This window comes from Chinchilla lanigera, unplaced genomic scaffold (assembly GCF_000276665.1).
Source record: "Chinchilla lanigera isolate Chin_1 unplaced genomic scaffold, ChiLan1.0 scaffold00119, whole genome shotgun sequence".
NCBI classification, from domain to species: domain Eukaryota; kingdom Metazoa; phylum Chordata; class Mammalia; order Rodentia; family Chinchillidae; genus Chinchilla; species Chinchilla lanigera.
In genome coordinates, this window is record NW_004955520.1 from 1167279 (window position 1) to 1191705 (window position 24427).

General features: G+C 41.5%; 1 protein-coding gene and 1 long non-coding RNA gene across 3 annotated transcripts in view; both read right to left on the bottom strand.

The window, feature by feature from the left end:
• The window catches only part of LOC106147120, a 3196-nt gene extending 1682 nt beyond the window's left edge, over positions 1–1514 (bottom strand). The window contains exon 1 of the long non-coding RNA XR_001231873.1: positions 1457–1514. This is a non-coding gene — a long non-coding RNA (uncharacterized LOC106147120). The remainder of the gene's footprint in view (positions 1–1456) is intronic.
• Positions 1515–2345: 831 nt separating this feature from the next.
• The window catches only part of Fbxo28 (F-box protein 28), a 28654-nt gene continuing 6572 nt past the window's right edge, over positions 2346–24427 (bottom strand). The window contains exons 2-5 of one of the 2 annotated variants that reach the window (XM_005409230.2): positions 21010–21119; positions 18436–18574; positions 8943–9138; positions 2346–6800 (exon numbers count right to left, since the gene is read on the bottom strand). In XM_005409230.2, coding sequence (XP_005409287.2) covers positions 6406–6800; positions 8943–9138; positions 18436–18574; positions 21010–21119 — 840 coding nt within the window. In that variant the 3' untranslated portion in view covers positions 2346–6405. Of the gene's footprint in view, positions 6801–8942; positions 9139–15258; positions 16591–18435; positions 18575–21009; positions 21120–24427 lie in introns of those variants that run through there. The other variant, XM_005409231.2, reaches the window with a different exon arrangement.

Genomic DNA, 24427 nt, shown 5'->3' on the forward strand with positions numbered 1-24427 from the left:
GCTAGAAATCAGGACATTCATGTGCACACAGGGGTACGTGTCTCTGTGCCGAGCAGGGATCTCATAAATCCACGCAGCAGCCAATTGGCCGGGTTTGCAGACCGTGAGGGACGTGCAGCTCCTCCCGAGGAAAGAGGCTTGCTTATCTTACCTCCACACCTGTTCTCCTGTGCGAATCTGTCTTTAAGCCACACACAGCACCATGTGCCAGGCACTGTGCTGAGCCCTGCCGGGCATCTCTTCGCTGTCCTCTCACAAGGCTGCCTAAACTGCATTTCACCTCCACTCTGCAGGGTGCAGAGGCTAAGGCCACAGAAAGGGGGCGCTAGGAGGTTCCCCCCTCCCAGTTTGGCCTGGGAGCTCCCTTTGTGTCAACACAGGCGCACTTTAGGCCTCTCAACCTCAGAGCCAGTTTTACTCTTAACAAATCAGTTCATTAAAAACTGACTTTTGCCCAGCAGTCAGGAGGATTGGGTCGAGTTTGGGACCAGCCTGGGCTACAAAGTGAGCTCAAGGCCAGCCTGAATTGCGTAGTAAGATTCTGTCTCAAAAAGACAAAAACAAAATGACTTGTTCATTCCAAGGAAAAGGGTTAGGGGTAGAATCAGGAAGTTGAGACTCAGCTGATTATGTTCTGTAAATGAGACTTCTTGAATTTGGGGGTGATCATCCTTGATTTGCATTTCCTGTCTAGACCTAGTTTGTACTTCCCGTTCTGACACTCACCTCTCCCACATGTGTCCTTGCAATTGCTGTCTGGGTGTGACTCATCCCAAACCTGGCGATACACAGCACCAGAGACATGCTCTGCAGTAAAGATCATCGTCTTTAATTCTGACCTGTTCTGGGGATTACCTCTGGGAGGGTCACAGAGATTTTGTGAGGGACAGAAGCTGGGGCCTCATGCAGCCAGGTGAGTGCTCTACTGGGCCTTCACCCAGAGCACTCACCCCTATTTTTTTTTTAAAGCAAGTATATTATATGCTGGGTATATAGCTCAGTGGTATAGGCGCCTGCCTGGCAAGTGAAAGGTCCTGAGTGCGATTCCTAGTACAAAAAAAAAAGCAAGTATACTGGTAAAGATCGTGATTTTCACTGGGCCTGGTGGTGCATGCCTGTAATCCCAGCACTCAGGAGGCTGAGGCAGGAGGATCGTTGTGAGTTTGAGACCAGCCTGGGCTACAAAGTGAGCTCAAGGCCAGCCTGAACTGCACAGCGAGACCCTGTCTCAAAAAGAAAAAAAAAAAAAGATCTTGGTTTTCTAACCGTGTGAACATACTCCCAACCACGCTGGCTGGAGAATATGGAAATCCAGGATCTGCATCCCATTCGCCTCGTGAAGCCGAAGTCCTCAAACAGTCCTGACTCTCAGGCTGTCTGGGCCTTGGTCTCTGGGACTTCTCACTCTCACTGCAGAAGGAAGGGTGGCTGGGGCGGGGGTGGGGCCAGCACTTACCAGAGAGGAGTCTGCTCTTCCTGAGAACTCTGCAGTCAGCAGTTCCCTCCGTTACACTGCAAGAAGTGGGGGAAATTGATTTGTATATTTTATTCTAGTGAAAATTCTAGCATCTAGTTTTGGAGCAGGCAGGGAGTTTTAAAGACAACCATGTTCTTTCCCTGGCAGACCCAAAGAATTGGTGGTCACTCATTCAGTACTGACCAGAAGCAGCTGGAGTCAGGTGACTCCAGATCTCAGACCTCAGCTGGTGACCTCAGGCCTCAGACCAAGATGTCCTGACAAGTCTCCACTTACATGCAAGGCTGAGCCCATCCCCCAAAACCTTCAGGAGCGAGCTGGCCTGCCAGAGCCCAGCTTTCCTCTGATCCTCAGTTCCACGTGCCTCCCTCAGCGTGATTCTAGCACTGCCTACCTTGAGGGGATGCACAGAAGGGTCACCACGTGGGAAGGGTGGCATTTCACTGCCCCTGGCTGCTTTAGAACACAGTAGCAAGCAGGTATGCAGCACTCTGGGAGGCTGATGCAGGATGACTATGAGTTCAAGCTCAGCCTGTGCAGCTAAGTCACTTAAGACCTTGTTCCAAAATAAAAAATAAAAAAAAGGGGGGCTGGGGGATGTAGCTTAGTGGGAAGGCTTGCTGGGTGCAACCTTCACTAGGGAAAAAAAAAAGAATGTGGTGTCAGAGGCATAGAGCCTCACAGGCAGGGGGGCTGGGTGTGTTCACCCGTATGGCGCAAGCCCTGCGTTTTCGCTCAGTGGCTTCCAGGAGGACCCTGGGGAGAGAAGCACTGCAGTGTGACGCTTCAAGGGACAGTGGCTACCAGAGGGCACTGGCAGCAACAGAGCTCCAACTCTGGTGCATGAAATACAAAGAAAACAAGCAGCACTGGTAACAACACATTTATTTATGTACCCTGTTGTGTGACCCGGAGGTGCTTTTCATTTTCCGATCGATCGTTAAAACAATTAAAATTCCAAAAGGTAAACTAGTGTTTTATTGTTGCTCATGAGCATAGGTAAACAGACACGTAACACAGTAAGGAATTCTAAACACATCTCACCTTTGGGTGGTTTAAGTATGGTCTGCTAGGCTTTGGCAACAGATCTAATGTGTAGATTACCACTAAGATTCTAAACCTCTTGGTTTTCTTCAGACACAACAGGAAAAATGTGGATATAACTTTTGAACCTCAGGACTTGAACTAAGAAGTTTCAAGAGGCCAAAAGACTCAAGCCTGAAACTGACAGAACTATTGCTACTCAAAGTGAGATCACAGCAGGACTGGCCAACCTGGTACTAGTCTTTCTGTAGGCTCAGTACTTTCTGAAAGTAATTCACTGCAGATGGTAGGCTGCTAGCCTTTTATGTACCAGTTAAAGAAATTCGGAAGGATCCCAAGTCAAAGAACTGGACAGCACATCAAACTGCATTTCCTACAGAGCCAGCCTTTCCCAGCACCTGCTGCTGCAGGATGTTTCCAGATGCCTTCTATCCTCTCTTGCCTTCAAAACTCACTACAGCATCAACTGCAGATCTGACTTGAGTGATCAACTGGTACTCACTGCAGAGAGGATCTAAGGAGGTGCTGATCACCAAGGATGAGGTTTCCATTGCATTAAATTAAAATTACACACTGCTGGCAAGATGAGAGGGAGTTCCCAGATCCTCAAAAACTTTATGGCTAAGGAAGTAGAGAACTCAAAACAGAATCCACCTCCAAGAAATCCAGTATAATAAAATAGAACTAAGTGCCCTGTCTAGGAAAAAGTTTATTAATAATAAGGAACAACTGGGACATCATACATTGTTTCTTTGGAGATTAAAGTGCAGGCTATGAAATGGCATATAAAATAATGCATAAAATAGTGCAATACTAAGGTGCCATTATTTTTATGAAGCATAGCCTATTATTATGTCTTCTCTCAAAGTCCAGCTGTAGCGACACCTTTTTGCTTATTTATTTAAGCATTACTTATACTGTTTAACCCACCTTTGGGGCTACACAGAATATTTTAACACTTTAACATGTAGAATAATGTGTATACATCTTGAAACTACTAAATAGAGATTAAGGCAATCCCCTGTAAAGTTCAGTACTCCCAAACACATTTTACCAAAAGAATTGCTTCCAAAACCAGTGGCTTTAGACCTGATGGCACCCCACAGGCTCTGAACAGCAGGACTGCTCTGCATTTTCCTACATCTTTCCCTACTTCCAGGCTCCATAGGGCAAAAGACCAGTCAGAACACAACAGGCTCTGTGGCCTCGGGGCGTGTGGGAACCGCGTCAGTGTGTGCGAGGAATAAGCAGTAGGATGCTGGGGGGCAGTCCTCTTTACTTTCCGCACACATCTTTTCACATTTTTACACGTACTGGTGTTGAACCATAATAAACGTAGGTGGACATGACACAGTAAAACACAGACATCTCTGAAAAGAAGTCAAGGTGATGGAAATACTTTATGAAATGTTGCGCTATTAACAACACACAGCATTTAGATGACTGACAAAATTTGGGGAGGGAGAGTGATCTCCTAGGAAGAGATCATCTCCTGGTTTACAAGCAATGTAATATTACCAGTTTTAGCTGATGAAAATGATGTGTGATCTTTAGAACCCTCAGTACCTACAAGCTACCCCAAAGCAGGTGTGACATCTACCCAACAGTTGGCTCAGTGACGGTGAAGGTAACAACCTACAGCAGTTTAGCTAGTTTGAAACTTCAACTTAACTGTAGTGTTTGGTTTCACTGCATGTGGAACATTCACACACTGACAAGTGCAACTCAAGGCTGGGACTGTGTGCTGCAGAAATCTGGTCTGGGGAACAGAAAATTTACTTTCTAACACCGTGGATGGTACTACGAAAGCCATACACTCATGTTAACCAAAGCAAGGCTACAGATACATTTAGGCTAAACAGATGGAGTTTAAAAGGAAATTCAGAAAGCTTTTAACAATTTGTTAACAACTACTACAGAAATAATCTGAGGCTATACCCCTTTGATGCATAAGGTTTATACTTTGTAAACCTGCACTCGGCTACTTGAAAAAGTCTTCCTGTTACAGCAGAAAAACATACTAACGGCTGTGAGTATGCCAGTAGGCCTCCTGCAAAGTTCTGGTAATATGGCTAAATCCTATGGTTACAAAAGCGAGACCTGCTGAGGAAAATTCGCTCCAGACAGGGACTTTTATGGATGACCTTGGCTGACAAATGTTTTTAGGAAACTGTTTATTTTAAAATTACCTTCCCAACAAACCATGAAACACCTGGACATTACTTTATGGTTTTTCATTGAAAACATACTACATTGTAAACGGAGTTTAAAAGTTAAGACATAGAATTGATCAAAATCTGAGGACAAAATTAAGAAAGGACAATACTAAAAATGGACAGGAAAAAGTTTCATTTGGTAACTTAACCTAAAGTAGGAATAACCATGTCATGCTGGACGGATACAGGTGGTGGATAACCTTGTGCTTTTATTCAACTAAGGTACTTACCAAAACCTTGGGTTTTATACAGGTGTCAAACTCTCATCTGGAAAGGGACAGTTTTCTATATTACACCTACATTTACTTTAAATAACTGAAGCCCAAGGCAGCAGTTTAAAAGAATTTAACAGTCAAATAACTACATAATTTAGTACATAAAAAGAAAACTAGGACAGTGATAACTGAATGTCTCAAAAGTATACAGCTCAGGAAGAGAACCACTGTACACATTTTGGAGGTTGTTAAAGTGACCACTCAGAAGGGTGAACAGTGCAAGACATGCTTTTCCAGTTACAAGCTCAAAATAGGAGTGCAAACAAAATTAAAGCTTCTGTGTAAAGTTAGGACAAGGAAAGCCTGAAATTAATATTAAAAAGCTTCCCTCAGGTCAGCTCTCAATAATGAAATGATCGAATTGCCTTTTCATGGCACAATTTTCTTCAGTGAATTTTCCTTCAGTGGCAAAACTAAATCTACAAGCTGGGTCCCACATTTGATCCTCATGCACAGTGAGGAGTTAGGACCAGCACTAGCTCCCAGAGGCCTGGTCTTGATAGAGCCTTGGACCTGGGGTTCTGCCTCAGCCAGTGTACCTGAACCCTACAGAGGACAGAAAAAGTGAGGGGTTTTAATAGTCTCTTGTTCCTATAAAACTGGAGGACAAACGGACTAGCAATTCTCCCCTGGAGGCAAGCAGTTGTGGTGGAAGATGTAAAGCACTTAAATCAACAAGATGCTAAGAAGTAGAGAAGTATAGAGGTTCAAGATCAATGCCAGTGCAAGAGCTTTTAAGTGGGTTGACTAGGCAGTGCATGCATTCATCCATGCGAATGTAGGACATGGCCCCAGAGAGAACTGAAAACGTGGATACCAACTGGATCCTTCCCTTGCCAGTAGTTTATAAAAATATATAGTCAATACTGTAGAGGCTCCTTCTACAGTCAATACTATGCAAGTCCTTTCAGTTACCCATGACTTCGATACCAAAAAGCTTAACTACTTTTCAGACATTCCAGACAAAGGTCACTTAAAACAAAAAGTCAACTTCTTTTTTGAAAACAAGATAGTGTCCATTTAAAAAGTAGGTTTTTTTCTTTCAAGTGAACAGGACATTTTCTGTATGAAACAATTTCTAGTCTGTCAAGACTGTTTTGCTTAAGATCCTAGGTAATGTGCATATATGCAGAAACAAATAGACATTATCTGCACAGAAAAAAGTCAACTCCCCAAAACATGATAGAACAGATCTGGTTAGTACAAATCTATTGCAAAGTAAAAAGACTCTGTGCGTCAGTTCCACAAGGAGAAGCAGGGGAGAATGTCCCAACCATGAGTTCAGGTTGAAGTCGTGTTCTGAAAGCCTAGAAGCCCCGGACACAGCGTTGTTCCCAGGATCCTGATAGGCAAAGCCATGCCTTCCTCTGGGGCAAGGCCCATGCTCTCCAATTTACTTTCGATTCCGAAGTCGCTTCGATTTTCTAAGTGAGTCTATGGTTTCTGCAGCCTTTCTCCGTTTCCGAGGAGACTCCTCACTCTGCCTAGCTCCGGAGGAGCTTCCCACTGCGCTCTCCATGACTTCCCGCAGTTTGCGCTCCAGCTCCGCCAACCTCGCATTCTGCTCACCTATGATCTGGGTCTGCTCCAGCAGTTTCTGGTCTTGGTCTTGAAGCTGTTTCTGCTGTTCCTGCACTTTGGTGCGAAGCTCAGAAATTTCTCGCCTGAGAACAGTCACTCCAGCACCGTTGGTCTTAACCTGCTGCTGGAGTTTAGTAACCTCTTGTCTCGAAGGGTTTTGCTTCGAGAAGAGCTGCATTGTTGTTAGGGCTGCAGACGGTCCTGGAACTGTGGAGAAACAGTTTCAAAGGGTCACCACTTACATGTTTCCTGACCAGAGATACTCAGGGAAAGCTCATTTTAGGAAGCAATATCCTCCTCTCACTTCTGAGAATTTCTCCTTTGCAATTTATTTGGTTGAACAGATTAATCAGATAATTACTGAACTACGAATGAATCTGAATTCTCTTTCTCCTGCTCACAGAGCAATATAGCATATTGAGTGCCAGCAAGTGGAGAAAGCACTGAATAGCACAAGCACGGATTTCAAATACTGTCAAGCATTTTTAGGACCAAGTCAGAAAATACAAGTACTCAAATTAGCAAATTGCTACTTTCTATCTTATTTTACATAAATGAACATAAACTTCCAAGTTCGAAGTAGACCTATGATGTTTTTCTGTTTTGTGGTAGTGGGGATTCAACTCCGGGCTTCACGCATGCTACGGAAGCGCTTTACTGCTCAGCTACATCCCAGGCCTACCATGTTCTTAAGTTCACCGCACTCAGCTAACAGACAACAAGGACCCTATCACAGCATGGGTCGCATCACACAAAATCACCAGAAAGAACTGCTGCCACGGTGTATGAAGGCTTCAGTACTATTCTTTTTTAAGAGTCGCTGGAATGTAAACATGGGCACAGAATTCATGATTTTAAACCGATAACCAAGTATTTTACAACCTCCTCCCCCAACCTTTTCATTATGTAGCCCAGGCTGCCCTGCAACGAACTCCTCCCATCCTGTCTCAACCTCCTGAGTGCTGGAATTACAGGTGTGCACCACCACCCTCCCCATTTAAATCCTTTCTCCTAAATGTTTTCTAAAAGGACCAGAGGCCTATTCCTAGCCCAAACCCAGCATGCTCATTTTCTCCCTGCACATACAGAACCACAATACTTACCTCCCTGAGGAACAGTCTCCCCTCCCTCGCCACTTATCCTAGACAACTTTCACGTGCTCCAGGCCTCAGACCCCCATCACCTCCTGCACTGCGTCAACCGTACCAGCCCACCCAGGCTTCATCTTCCTAGCCACTCTGCCTTAAAGGGTTTCTCTTGCTTACAGCTATTTAACTTTGAGTGGGCAAGACCTGCCCCACTGCAACAGCAGGGTCCTTTTAGTGTCCACAGGACACAGAATAGTGCTGTGCACATGACAGGTGCTCAATAAGTAATATCTAAATAGATGCTGCAGGCTTGCCATTAAATCAGAGACCACCGCCCCACAGAGCACTGTGGGGCATGAACTAATCTGAACAGAAAAAGGTTTGCTAAGCTCTCCCTCCCCTCTTGAAGTATCTGCAAGAGCGGAGAATACTGAACAACTTCAAAAAAATAAGGACACAAATCTGTTGCATCCAATATACTTTTATAAAATAGCTACCAGAGAAGCAACAATGTTCAAAGAGCTCTATGTGCACTGTCTTTAAAGGAGCAGCCAGACTCTGCAGTGGCTGAGGTAATTTACTGAATTATTTCCATGAAGAATTTGAGGTTTTATCTGTTATGCTTAATCCTGTTTTTAAAAACTATTAGGTAATCAGAAGCCCCCCAATTGTATATCCTAATGTATATATAAAACTTTTAACTCAACAATGCTTTTTTTTTGGTACCAGGAATTGAACTCAAGACTTTGTGCTTGCCAGGCAGGCACTGTACCACTGAACTGTATCATCAGCCCAACAATGCTACTTTAATGAAACTTGTTAGTCTACAGTTGTGGATATATGCGAAGATTTAGTCACAAAATTGTTCTATCGATTATAATTGAATGGAAAAACTACTGACATTCAATGCCTAGCACCAAAACAAAACAAAACAACACCATAAACTAAAAAGATTAGAAACAAAACAATGGATTCTGCATACAGTTATAATCTGTAAGTCAATCTGTCACTAAAAGTGATGTTGTCAATGAATATTTTCTAACAGAAAATTTCAACAAACACAGTTAAGTGGGGGGAAAAAAAGCGAGTTATAAAACTAGGCTCGGGGGCTGGGGATTTAGCTCAGCGGCAAAGCGCCTGCCTGGCAAGCGCAAGGTCATGAGTTCGGTTCCCGGTACCGGAGAAAAACAAAAAAAACAACAAAAAAAAAAACTAGGCTCCCATGTTAATCCAAACTGAAGGTATTTTAAACAAGAACTACCTGGAGGAGAGCCCATGAGTCTTCCAGACACGTCTGATCCTGGCAGCTTTCTCTTCAGAATCGGAACAATCTTCTCATCAAAGTATTCCATGGCCATGGAGGAAATGTCCCTTAACTCTTGGAGGACTTCATGCGCTCGCTGTGGGGCTCTGGTAGAATTGACATATCTCAACACACGGTAAATCTCATCAATCACCTAAAACAACGAGTTCTCATTAGCACTTTAAGAAAATGGCTCCGAAGCAAAGAAGTGACGGCTGGTTCTGCAGTTCCTGTGCAGATGTACTGGCCATGGGTGAGAGTACCAGCTGGACACACAGCTTCAGGCTTCTTACATTACCTTATACTCAGATTTACTAAACACCTTTCTGTCTGGTTTTTGAGACACAGTCTCACTATGCAGTTCATGTTGGCCTTGACCTCACTATGGAGCCCAGACTGTCTCAAACTCTTGGTGATCCTCCTGGAGCCTCAGCCTCCCAACCAGTGAAATTAAGATGTGCACCACCACACCCAGCCTACTAAAGACCTTTTATGAACCAAAGGACTTTGCTGGGGCTAAGAAATCAGGAAATAAAATAGAGCTCTTGCCCTAAAAGGCAGCAGAGTAACTGGAGAGACATATGTACACATAAATAGCACAGAGAGGGCCCTACAAATTGCTAAAGAAACCAGAGGACTGAAGAAAGAAATTAAATCTTGTGTTGATTTAGGGAGCAGGGGTGGGGTGGGGGCCCAAGCCGTGTGCGGCTAACCCTCCACACCCTGTTTATCTCCCAAAGCCCCAGCGTTCGGTCAGAGTGCTTTCGCCCTCTCGCACTGCCCACCACACATTCTATCCCTTAAAGTCTGGTTCTCTCAGAGCTGCCAGGTTTCTAATAGGTTCCTCAGACTGTGCTCCTGCCATCACCAATGGGTAGCAAAGACCCTTCTGTCTTAGCAACAGTTACTGTTAAGGGAAACAGAGGGCATCACACCCCCAGAGAAGGTTAAGTTCTTACAGGATAGCTCCTGGGGCCTGTTGGAAAGGCACTGAACTGCCCTGAGCATTTCTGCCCTCGGCTTTATCCCACCAAGGAAGCCTGAGTTCTCTCAAAGGTTTCCACAGCGACCTGAAGGTGACACTGCCCACCGGAGATGCCGTGCAGGCGACTTCACCACACAAGAATGAGGGGCTGACAGAGCAGCACCTGCCCAAGGTCACAGCCTCGAAGCCCTGTGCCAATCTACGTCTGCCTACGATGCTCACTTCACAGATGCCAGAGCAACAAACAGGTAGCATCTGCCAGAGAAGAGTGTAGAAGAGGCCAGGAGTAAGCATGCAGAACTGCCCAGGAACCGGCCTGGGCGTAAGGGGTATCCCCAGGCTGTCTAGGGTGACACTGACAGCAGGCAGCTGGACAGAACACTGTAGAGGGCGGTGTGGTCCCAAGAGCCCAAGCAGTCAGAGGCACCAGCAGTGCTGCGGGGAACGCGTGAACGAGCGCAGCAGTGCGGAGTCCAAGGCACCCGCCAGTAATGCTGCATCTGTTTCTGGCATTACTACTCCACATGGAACTCGCTTTTGAAGAATGTGATTTTGGTTTCAATAACTTATTCAACTACTATGTTAGAAAGCACTACCTATATTGAGAAGAAAAATGTGGGCTGGCGATTTAGCTCAGTGGCACAACGCCTACCTGGCAAGTGTGAGGTCGTGAGTTTGATTCCTGGTATGAGAAAAAGAAAAAAAAAAAAGACATTGTTTCCCCTAGGTTCCCTGCATCTACGTGAGCATACCCTAGGCCAGTGGTGGCAAACCTATGGCACATATACCACAGCAGGTTGGCTGCAACACTGCAAGCTCTAAAAGGCTTGCTGTCACTGCCCCAGACTGTGACGAGCATTGCACAAACACAACTGAGTTGTTCCTGTGTACGTGTCCTGGCTCAACACATTTGGTAAAAAAACCCACAAACATGGTAACAAAATCGTTATTCTTATGAAAACCAAGAGACAAATAATAAAAATATTTTCAGATCTTTTATAAGAAAAAGAGGGTCATGTGACCATACCTTCTAGGGTAGACGGGGGCCAGGGAGGATTCTCTGAGGCGCTGAAGTGGGCAAATGAGGAACAGGATGGTCACTCCGAGGCCTGGGAGAGCAGTCCCAAGGCCAGCACCAGCTCGGCTTATTTGGGGGTGCTCAAGGGCAGGAAACAGGTACTATTTTATATTTACTTTAAACAAGAGGGTGTAAGAATAGAACTTACAATATTTTTTTTTTTTTTTTTTTTTTTTTTTTTTTTTTTGTTTTTCTCCGGTACCGGGAACCGAACTCACGACCTTGCGCTTGCCAGGCAGGCACTTTTGCCACTGAGCTAAATCCCCAGCCCCAAACTTACAATATTTTTGTAAAATAGCTACCACCATTAGTATTATCTTACATAAATGTGTGTATATATATCTCCAAATAAATATTTAGGAAACTAGCAGAAGCTTAAAGCTGTAAAAATTATGAAATACTCAAAAATAATTAAGAAATGACTAAAAAACTGGGTGCAGTGGCACACACCTGTAATCCCAGCACTTGGGAGGCTGAGGCAGAAGAATTGCCACGAGTTTGAGGCTACCCTGGGGCTAACGACTTCAAGGCCAGCCTGGACTGCATAGCAAGACCCTGTCTCCAAAAAAAATAAAGTCTATTTTAAAAAGGTTTCCATATTGTCTAATATTTTACATGCTAGTGCTACGATATTAATTATCAATAGCTTTGTTTTTTATCAGTTTTGGGAAAGCACTATAATGCTCCACTGCTTTTTAAAATGCTGTCCCCAATGCCAGTATATTGCACTTATAGCCATAAACTGGCCATTATCTCTCAGTACCCCATCTTGTTGCCCAAGGTGTTTACAGATTCTGAACCCTCTGCTGCAATACTCTCCTTTTGTATCTCCTTCAAGCCAAAGTCCTTGCCCATTCTTTTTCTTCTTCCTTACTCGTTTTTTTTTTTTTTTTCCCGGTCTTTTTTGAGACAGGGTCTCACTATGCAGTTCAGGCTGGACTTGAGCTCACTTTGTAGCCCAGGCTGGTTTCAAACTCACAACAATCCTGCCTCAGCCTCCCAAGTGCTGGGATTACAGGCGTGCGCCACCATGCCTGGCTTTATTGGTTTTTTGAGACAGAGTCTCACTAAGTATTTCAGGTTGGCCTCGAACATGCAATGATCCTCCTGCCTCAGACTCCCAAGTGCTGGGATTACAGATGAGTGTCACCACACCTGGATTCCTTGCTGATTCTTAAGGTCTCAGCAACATCCTACTTTCTCAAAGTAGTCTTCTCTGAACCCCCTCCAATGTAAATCATGTTAACATCTTCATTAAATCTTTTATTGTTTCTTCAGATACAATTACACATTGTAAATTTATCTTTTTGTTAATCTGTCTTCCACATACCATAGTAAGCTTTGGGACAGAAGAGATCATACCTGATTTCACTGTCAGATCCTAAGCCTAGCAGTGTGGTATACAGCAGATACTCACAGACATGGTCAAGTATTTTAATTGCTTAATATTGGCATATCTATACATTTTGTGGTTTTTTTTTTTTTTTTTTTTTTGTTTTTCTCTGGTACCGGGAACCGAACTCATGACCTTGCGCTTGCCAGGCAGGCGCTTTGGCATATCTATACGTGATCAAGCTACAGAGTTAAACTCAGTGCAGCAATATGGCCTTTAGAGAGCAGACTCTGAACACAAAGGTCAGAGTTAACAGGATTTCTGAGAGGAATTTCTGAAGATACAAATACTTAAAATAGCACTTACATGTTTCATGTGGCATACATTCCTGTATTAATAAAGCTCTAGCTATTACATTATGTACATAAATACCAGCAGAAGCATATTCACAGTACATGTGAGCTAGATTGGGAATGACTGCTGTCATTGTCCGGTTCAGGCACGAGAAGACTCAGATCCTAGGATGTGGAAGACATGCACTTCCTGAAAGACTCACAAATAGCAAAATGCGAGTCAGACAGATTGTAAGAAGTTCCATGAAAGCAAAGTGTTGTGGGAAAATAAGAAAGCAGAGGTAGGATCTGTCTGAGAGCTGTCCTGAGAAAAGCCAGGATCATGGGTCAGGGAAGCCGGCAAGAGTGGGAACCTGACTAGGAAAGAACAGGGCTCAGAGGGGATGGCAGGTGTGGGCAGGAGCCACCGCCGGAAAGCCACACTGGGTAGTGCTACTGCCTACCTGACATCTGTTCTGGGGAGTCCAACGCTGATTTCTCAGGATGAATTTCAGATCAAAATATCCCACAGGCACTGCTACCTCACACTAAATTGTAACTATACATATTAGTTATATTTACTGTTAGAAATATTTACTGTTTACTCTTCCAAAAATAGTGTGAAAAACAGGTCATTTCTTTGTACTTGCTCAAATCTTCCACTGACAAAGGTAGTGTTTTCAAATCTTTATACTATACAGAGATTTTAGTCAAAAGGATGGATAATCCACATTGTTAATAAATTTAACATGGTTTCTTTCTTCTGTCCAAGAGTGATGAGCAGGGGACGAGATGATGGTGACAACAGTGTGAGGAAAAACTACACTGCTTCTCTCACAGCTGTCAGTGTCTGCAGTGGCATAAAGGCTCGTATTTATCACATTTTAAAGACAGTTCATTTTTTGAGTAGGTCTGGTCATTTCCATACATTATTTTGAGGTCTAGTGGAAAGAACACAGGCCTCAGTCAGGGCACTTAATGGCTATTTCTTGACTTAAAATAGTATGCCACACACTGGACCTTACCTAGGCTGCAGATCATAAAGTAAGTTACTGATTGATTGATTCTGACTGATTGATTGCTGTACTGGGGATCGAACCCAGAGCCTTTGGACTAAGCGATGTCACCAGCCCTTTAAAATTTTTTACCTTGAGATGGCGTCTCACTAAGTGGCTGAGTTTCCCAGACTGGGCTTGAGCTTCTGAGCCTCCAGCCTTCAACTACCAGAGTGCTGGGATCATGGGTGTACACCACCACATCTGGCTTGAAAAGTGATTTTAAACTTTAAGAAGATATGACACAAAGGACGTGGAACAACAATTACATTTCTAACACACAGTTCACTGTGTCATGCTTATACTTAAATTAGCACAGTAATAAATGAAATACTATTATTTAAGCCTTTAGGCTACTGTGAGTGAAAGAGAATATTTTTTAATCTATTGTTCAGCAAACAAAGATCCTATTAGACTTATGAACCTATGTTTTATTTTCCAACTTTTTTCTTTTGAGACAGGGTCTCGCTATGCAGTTCAGGCTGCCCTTAAACTCACTATATTGCACAAGCTGGCCTCAAACTTACAGTGCTCTTCCTGCCTCAGCCTCCAAATTGGGATTACAGGTGTGCACCACCATGCTTGGCTCTATATTCTTTTGTTCTACTTGAGATTTCCTAACTTCGCCATTTACCTCTTTTGCTTAATTTTTTAAAAATTTCTTCCACACTTTAAAACTTTCAATGTTTAAAACTGAATATTCTTTATATGGTATGTGTTACATATCTTTAATTTCTCTTAGACTATCATGGTTTTTTTTTTTTTAAGTTTTCTAACCTCACACAATTTCTTCAAAGGCTTTTTTTCTTCCTGTTTGTTTTCTGTACATACTTATCTAGTGATTCTCTGCTCTTTGCTTATATTTAAGACTGCAGCACATAAAAAGATGATCAGAATTCTCTGGTTATCCAAGATGGGAAGAGTGCGGAGGAGGGATCTAGAAATTCAACATGGAAATACACTTTTTTTCACTTTAAAGGCTCACATGGTGGGTATATTTATTTTGGGGTAATCACAGTAAAACCAAATTTAACAGGAAAAAAAAAAAACCTGCAACATTCTGGAAATATCAGATATATGTAAGCTGAAGGCCATCCCTCCAAAGAACTGATACACACTGTTCAAAAAGGTGAAGATGAAGAGACACAAAAGAGCCTAGAGACTGTTTTGGCTCAAGCTCAGAGTCCATCCACAGCCCTCAGTGAAATTCTAGACTGAGAAAAACTGCTAGAAGCAGTAGTATTTGAACATGTGATAAAATCTAAATGAAACCATCAATTAAATAAAAGAACTATGTTACAATTTTTCTAATTTTTGTACATGGACTATAGTTAAGTAAATACTGTAATTCTTAGCAGATATATTGAAATATTTAAGAATCAAAGACTATGGGCATGATGGGCACACTTGTAATACCAGCACTCAGGAAGCTGAGGCAGGAAGATTGCTTTGAGTTCCAGGCCAGCCTGGGCTACATAGGCAAGTTCCATGCAGCCTGCACTACATAGTAGGACCTTGTCTCAAAAAAGAAGGAAGAAAGAAGGATTGTGGGAGATTGTGTATCTCCAAAGATTGTATGTCTCCATTTATTTTGAGATGGCCTCTTGTTCTTCAGATGCAGACAGCAGCTGCTGCAGTAGTGACCACACATCACTGAACCACCTAGCAGGAGTGACTAGCCACCTGCTGGAGCCTCTGAGCTCAGCTGGGTAGAAACCAGCCAAAGATGCGAAGACGCTAACACTGAAAAAGTGGCTGAAAAGCTAGAAGATCTCTCAGTGAAGGAGAACAAGGACCCTGAAGAGGAGACCAATGAAAGGCCTGAGAAGCAAGGAGTTCTCTGAACTTCTCTCCTTTTCCTTTTTCTCTCTTCTTAAAAAATTTTACCCCTCATCCTTTATTCTTTTTGAATTATTTTTATTCTGTTTGTTTCTACAAGGGACTTTATAGAAAGAACTTAATAGTAAAAAATTGTGTATTACACAGGAAAAAAATGATCTTACACAGCATCTGCAGCAGCCTGGTTCTGGAATGTCCCCCAATGGCCTTTGTGTTTAGAGTCTTGCTCCTCAGAGCTGCTACGGGATGGGAGGGTCTATCGGAAGGAAGGTCACTGGACTCGTGCCCTCAGAGGGGCTATCTCTCTGCTTCCTGGCTGCCATAAGGAGCCCAGCACCTCTGCTATGTGGTCCCACCCTGGCCACGATGCACTGTGCTGCCACAGGCTCAAAACCATAGAGCTAAGTGACAAGGGACTGAAACCTATGACATGGTGAGCACACCAAATCTCTTCTTAGAAGACTATTACTTCAGGCATTTGTAACAGCAATGGAGAGCTGACTGGCTCAATGCCCTCACAACCTCAATTTGAAGGTTAAATGCCATGTGCTTATGCTTTGAAGATATTGTATGAGCAGTTTAAGGACAATCCAAATACTGTAAACTCGTGGTGAAGTTAGAAATTTTGCCTAAATAAAATAAAAAGTACCAGCAACATAAAAATAAAAAGCAAAATTCTGAGTATACACATAATCATTTTAGGAAATATGAGCTATTAAAGAAGGTACTTTTATTTTATTTATTTATTTATAAGAAGGTACTTTTAAAAAACAAAAATCACAAGCTGAACAAATTAGTATTTTTTTTGGTTATTCCCAGTCAAGTGCAGGTATGCGGGAGAAAAACAAATTAGGATAAATTCTTGTGAAGAAATGGATATTAGTAAAGAAACAAGGAAGAAAACAGGAAGGTAACTGAGAAATCGGAAGTCTGGAGTACAGTTTTCATCAAATCAGTCAACTTCTCTTCTGGGCTTCAAATTCTCTATCAATAAAGCAGAGAAAATAACCTTTTCATCACTCAACGTGCACACCTATAAATGAGATCGTGTAAAAGAAAGTTCCCCACAATCATAAGATGCAGCCAGGACAAGAGAATGGGACAGTGAGACATTCATGCCATGATGCAGAGGTAGGAGCCAGGCTCGTCCCAAGTGCTGTCCTACCAAGGCCAGATGAGGGCTCCCGTGAACAAGCTGCCGAGGGCACATGCTAGGAGGACCACTGTGTCTGGAGCATGGGATCCATCCCCACTGCTGCCTTGAGCTGGGGCGTAAGCTCAAGGGAAGAACGTCAAAGGAAAGAACCAGCAAGTGGTTTCTACAACAGCAGGAGTCCTTTGGACTTTGCCTCATTTCTCAGACACAAAGACACTGTGGCAGCTGTGTGCACCTGGTGCTCAAGAACCAAGGCTGGCCACGTCTTCCATGAGAGCCAGGTGCTAAGCACTGCAGTCTCTGCAGGTCCTGGGAAGTTGACCACAGACAGACCTCTCCATTGCTTAGTTATAGCTGACTGAACCACCTTGACATTCTGAAACTGTCAGATGGTTCTTTAATACCGTACCAGTTCAAAGGATACCTGAAGAGTAAACCAACACCTAAGAATTAAAGCCTAGAAATCTCTTTTGCCTAAAATCTGGCAACAGAGTCACAATCTACAGTTTCTAGTCAGTCACCATTTTACAGTTTCTACAAAAGCATTTGTTAGGTACACCAAGGGATATTCAAATCCAATTATAGGGGCTGGGGATTTAGCTCAGCGGCAAAGCGCCTGCCTGGCAAGCGCAAGGTCGTGAGTTCGGTTCCTGGTACCGGAGAAAAACCAAAAAAAAAAAAAAAAACAAACAAAAAAAAACAAATCCAATTATAATAAGGTAATTGGATCTCCCCAAAATAAATGTCATAGAAACTGAACATGAAAACTATACATACCCTATACTGCTAATGTCAATTATCTATGAAAATAACAGAGTATTTGTATTCTATTAGATATTAATTAGTTCCAATCATGTAAAAGGAGCCTTTTACCACCATCAGATCAAATAGCAAAGTAACAGTCAAGTCCATACCACTGGTTCCGTATCTCATCTGCACTTACACTTCAAGAAGTAAAATTCCCTATATACATAAAATAATTCCCCATAATGAAGGTAATCATTATGTACTACGAACATGTAGCAGTAAGTTTTTTTTAAAAAGTGAAATTCTTAACTCATGTGGAATGCTGATGTTTATACTAACTTAGTAAACATGCCACAATACCCTTATCTCTATGGTAAAGAGGACCACTACTTAGCTCAGAGTGTTCTGCTACACAGCAATTATTTATTCTAGAAGCAATTACTAAATCTGGGAGTTTATAACACAGCTATAAATAAGTGCACATAAATTGCTGTTACAGCAATTATTAAATCTGGAAGTTTATAAGGTTGGCATTGAGAAACATTTCTCGAACAAAACAAAAACTATCTTCTTCTGTTGCTCCCTCTCCACAGTGTACCAACCTCAGAGGCAGGAAAACCCTATCTTATACACTGCAGTGTCTCTGGAATCTTAACTAAAGATCAGCACTTGAATCTGAACTCTTAACAAGCTTCTCCGTAGAATATGAGTTTCTACTGCATGAATTTGCATTTCCAATGTAAAGACCATATATATGATATATACTAGTACTGATATCCATACAGAAACTAAACAGATCTATTCATAGAAACTCATTCAGAGAAGTAGCAGCAATTCTGACTTTTCAAAAACCATGTTGTAAATTTACAACAATCACAGTTGACACAGGACAATACAGTTGTTCTGGGTAAGCAGTTCTACTTTACCTTTCCTGGGATGAAGCAACAAAGATTGGAATCCACATACTTCATAAAAGTCATATTTAACAGTGACAGCCTTGTTTCCACAGCAGCAAGGATGTCTGCATGACGAGCTAAAGAATGGTTTCTCCTTTCTGATTCTCTCCTAAAATTATAAAAATAATAGCATCCACTAAGGCAGTACTGTAGATTAAAATGTTAAGCAATCAAAATGCTGTACTGAAACACTCTAACAGTGATGTGTGAATTTAGAAATCTACAATGAGGTCATAACTGTAATGATGAATTCACTGACAAAATAACTAAAAAATAAAAACCACTTTATATTGAAAAGGAATTAAGGCAGAGGTTTAGATTCATGTATAGTGCTTACTTAGCATGCACAGGACCTGGGTTGGTTAACCACTACTGCAAAAAAAAAAAATTTATATTTTTTCCTTTTGGGGGGGTATATCAAGTCTAAGGGCTCTATTACACATAAACACAGCCACAGTATGCTTTTGCTCATAAAACTTACCACCTCGAAATAGTTTTACTCAAAAGTAATTCACAAGTGGAGTGTGCTATGGATTGTTAGTGTATTCAGTCATGTAATCGCTTTCACTAATCTAACAGAACATTCTCATTGCCAGTCACTCCCTCTCTGCCCGTACCGAATCTACTTTCTATTTCCCAGACTTGCCTACTGCGAGCATTTCCTATAAATGGAACCCTATGGTGTATAGCTTTCTGTCTGGTTCTTTCACTTTGCATAGTTCTCATGGCTCACTCACGTTCCAGTGCATATCTCTTGATGGCTGAACAACACTACCCTATATGGAAATATCATCACTTCATTTATGGACATCTGAATTGTTCAACATTTTGGCTACTAGTTATTTGGTTTTGTTTGCCTTTTTTCCTGTGCCCAGATCATACCCACAGCCTTGTGTGAACTCCTGTTCTAATTTCTTGTGAGTACGTGGCTATGAGTAAAACTTCTGGGTCACATGCAAGCTGTAACTTTCAGAGAACAGCCACACTGCTCCAACAGTGCATTTCATTCACACTTCCCTGATAAGAATAGTGCTGGACCTCTTCTACATGTTCACTGCCACCAGTATATTTCACTGGAGAAACATCTACTGAAACTCCTTTCACTCTGATTGTCTTCTATTACTGAGTTCTAAGAGTTCCTCACATAACCTGGATGTGACGCATATCTCTTATCAGGAACATAACCTCAACATGATTTCCCCTTTCTGTGCGTCGCCTTGGTACTCTTTTTCCCCCTAATACTGGAGACTGAACACAGGGCCTTGCATATGCCAGAGGAGCTCTCTACTATTGAGTTACATCCCAGCCCTCACTTTCTCATAGATGCCTTAGAGCTACAAAGCTTTAAATTTTGATGATATGAAGTTGCCCATATCTTTTTTTTCCCCCTCATTTATGCTTTTGTCATCATATATAACAAACACTGCCTAGTCTACCTTCATGAAGATATCCTATTATGTCATCCAAGGGTTCTGGAGTATAATGCTGACATTTCCACTTAGTCTACTGTCTTTCTATAGCATGTGAGGTGGGGTCCAACTTCATACTCTTATGTGCAGATACATGGTTTTACTAGGACCATTTGTTGAAAACACTTTTCTTTCCCCCATTCAACTGTCTGGGTATCCTTGTTGAAAATCAACTGACTAAAAGTACGAGTTTGTTAGTCCTCTAATATCACTATTGTTCTCTAAGATTCTTTTGAACCTCTTGTATTTCCATATGAACTTTAGGATCTGCCTGTTATGTTTTGTAAGAAAGACAGGGTTTTGACAGGGACCGCACCATGTTTGTGTAGATCAGTTGGGGAATACTGCTACCTTAATAATATGAACAATTTCAACCCACAAACATGGAATGGCCTTCCATTTATTTAGACTTTCTTTAATTTCTTTCAACAATGTTTAGCAGTATTTGGTATGCAAGTCTCAAGCTTCTTTCATGGAATTTCTTACTAAGTACTCTTTTTCTTTGTCTTTTTGAGACAGGGTTTTACTATGCAGTTCAGGCTGGGCTTGAGCTCACTTTGTAGCCCAGGCTGGTCTTGAACTTGCAATGATCCTCCTGCCTCAGACTCCCAAGTGCCCCAATTATAGGTGTGCACCACCACACCCAGCTGGTACTTTTTCTTTGTGACATTGTTATAAATGGAACTGCCTTTTAAATTTCATTTTCAGATTGTTCCCTGCTAGTGTGTAGAAATACAACTGACTTTTATATATTGATCTCATACCTTGCTTATTTACTTTAATAATTCATTACTGTATTTCTGGTATACAAGAACATATCTTTGAGCAGAAAGAGCTTTGCTTCATCTTTTTTACATGGTGGCCTTTTACTTCATTTTCTTAGGCAAGAAAACCAAGCGACAGTAGAAATCACTTATTGTGATCCGTGTGTTCTTTCTTACAAGAAGTGGAAGCTACTTAAACTCTGAAGATTTAAAAACTGGAAGCTCTGAGATTTAAAAACTAATTAACTATCAGTATAAAAACCAAGCAACACCTGAACTGTAAATGAGTGCCACTGGCAGTCATGGCATACCTTGGGAGCTGTGCTTTCACTTGCTTCTGACACAGGTTATGGTACCTCTCCACCTTCAGAAATCCCTGATTCAACATTCTCTGGCAAACCAAGTCCATTCTTTTACAAACCTATGGGGGAAGAGGGAGACGGGATTTTAATAAAACAAAAAATGAATAACCAAAATGTTCACAGTAAACTTACACTTCTAATGGCTGAATGTTGTTGGTGGTAGAATTGCTCCTTTGTTTGCTCTGTGAAATCAGTTAGTGGAAGAAACCTCTAAATCATGTCATTACTATAGCATTTCATTGACAAATGAATATGATGCATGGCCAAGAAACAGCATTGACTCTAGGTGTTAGCGGAATGTTTTGTGTCAGAGACTAGTTCTGAAGATCAGTAAAAGAATGTATTTGAGTATTTTTAATAGTTTTAAAGAAGAAAAATTCCCTCTCTGCCAAAATGTATAATGGAACTTGAGTCTAATCTCTCACAAAATTTGTATGATTGATAATCAGAATGAGAATTCTAATTTCTTCTGGTAATTTAGGCTAACTATAGAGCATTTGCAATGATCAGAGCCTTTATTTGTGCTGATCAGAGCCTTTATGTGAGATACTGTTACACCTTTGACAACATTTTAACATGTAGCTGAAAGGCAAGTATTTTAAGTTCTCATAGAATATGGTGTTTTTAAACAGTAAAAAGCAAAAGATCTGAAGTCAGAGCAGCTAATTTGCATTCCTACACAAGTCAGCTACCATCTAAGACTGTGAGTCAGCCATCTCTAGTAGTATGTGGACAGTATCTTACTTATAGGGCCATCATTAGGATTAAATGAAACAATGCATGCTAAATCTCTTGGTAAACTCTAAAGTGCTCTGTAAAATTCTCAGTTAAGTAAAGTCTATCTTAGCATTAATTTGAAAACTTTGTTCCACATATTTGTTCTACTTCTGATATATCCTAGCAGTTTCTTAATTAAATCTAGTACATAATATAGTTTTTTTTGATCTGTGAGAATTTAGTAGTTGTTCAGTCAGACTTGGATGTTCTGACTAGAGAGGGTTAAGTCTCTCTGTGGCCAGGTGTGGCGGCACATACCTGTAATTCCACACTCAGGAGACTAGGGCAGGAGCACTATTGTGAGTTCAAGACCAGCCTGAGCTACATAGTCAGACTTTGCCTCAAGCATCCCCATCCCTAAATCTCACTGTAGAGGGCTGATTGTTGAAAGTTCAAAATGGAAGTAAGTCTACATCAAGGCCAAGTAAGAAAAGGACTGTCTTATGCTTCTATTTTATAGCACCCAAGCACAAATGTTTGAAAAATATTTCTTGCAATGAAATGTGGATCAAACACTTAATACAAGTTTGTTTCTTCTTGAGAATACAGGAAAACAAAAACTGTTTATGTTCATTAAGTTAATATTTTAATATTGATACAAAATACTTCCTAAATCAGAGGATGTCACATCTATATGAAATTAGTCATTATTTGTTCACCGTCACTGAAAAAAAGCCAATAAACTCATATATATTAACATTTTAATGAAAAATAATTCTTTCTCAACAAAATACTTGATGAGTGGCAGTAATTTTTAAAAATTTTTTTATTCAGAATTTTGGGGTTTTTATTTTTGGAGACAAGGTCTCACTCTGTAGTCCAGCCTGGCCTTGAACTCACTATGTAGCCCAGACTGATCTCAAACTCACAGATAATTCTCCTGCCTCAACCTCCTAATGCCAGGATTACAGCCCTGTACCATTATGCCTGGCTATTTTAAATTTTTGCGAAGTGTTTTTCATAACTTAGAAACTCCAACACAACCCAAGAACCTAGAAGTCTGTATTTCATTAGCTGTCAGTATGTGGACAAGATCATACGTGAGAAAGCTACCAGAAGAGCTCACTGTACACTTATGAAAGAATGAAACTGAAAAGCATCAGTAACAGTGCTGTAACAAAAATATTTCAGTTCCCTAATCCCGAATAGCTACATTGCCACAAACACCAGTACTAAACTTTCAGTGAGGGCAGGGGACCTTTATTGTGTTGTGGAGGAAGGAAGAAGGGCAGTGTGCTTATGCGTGTGGGATGAGGGGAATAGAGAGGGCTAACTTCCTGTCATTCACAGAAGGGAAATCAACAGATACTATCAGAACTCATCCAAGAGTATTGAGAGTTGTGCCTCTGAGAGTAAAAACTGGGTGCTATGAAAACCATTTTTTGTTAAAAATATCATGTAGCTCATTGGCAGGACACTTGCCTAGCACATAGAGGCCCTGGGTTCAATATTCACTACTTAAAAAAAAGGAAAAAAAAGGAAAAGAAAAACCAAAGCACCCTCTAACACAACCTTGTAGAAAAACACCTCTTGCCTCTGTACAGCCTACAATATTGTTGGTAAATCGAGATAACTTGGCGGGGGGGGGGGGGCACGTTGAACCCAGGGCCTGTGCAATGAGTTACATCTCTTTTACTTTTTTCTTTTGAAGTAGTCTAAGTCGCTAAATTGCCCAGGTTAGGCTTAAACTTGTGATCCTCCTGCTTTAGCCTCCCATAGTGCTAGGAATATCACTTTACATTGAAAAAAGAAAAGGTTAATTATTACTATAATTTTCAAAGTTTAGTAGAAATTATTTTCTTGTATAACTTTTGGTGCACTGAATCTAGTTTTAGGGTTTACACATATGTTATTACTCATCTAGAAACTCAACTGAATGTGAACACTACTGCATTTGAGTATGTAAGCCTGGGTGAGGAGAATATAAAAATTCCAATAAACGCAACTAAGACAGACCTCACAGGACTAAAGATCTGGATTAGGCTTTGAAGGAAGAAAGGCCAAAGACTGCTCAGTTACAAGCAAAAACTGCTGTTGACGCAGTGTTAGGTGGAGGCAAGAGGAATAAAATTTCCATGTTTTAAGAAGGGAGACCTGATGGTAATACCAGGACACTTTAAAAAGAAAAAGATCACTTATCTTTCCAAAGTTCTTTTACTGGGACAGGTTGACTGGTTATTTTATGTAAGCACTGTAATATTAGATACAGTCCTGAAGGTTTCCCTGGAGAGAGCTGAAATCAACACAGATGAACCCCAAAGGAAGAAGTAAAAGAAAACAGTAAGGGGTGATCAATGAAATTTTCAACTGACAGGTATAGTTTAAAGCTGTATTGTCTGTATTGTTCTTTTGCTAATTTATAAAAAAAAAAGCTGTTTAAAAAAACCCCCACAACAATAGAAAATAAGTCACCAAGACAAAATGGAATACAGCACAAGCAGGAGTCAACATGAAAAGCATGTGAAGCATTAGCCACAGCGCAGGCCAAGCACGGTGCGTGGAGTCCTCCCTTCTTGCCCTCATGGATGCTCAGCAAGCACTGACTGATGGACAGCGGAGATACCCTAACTCATCATTTCCCACACCTGCG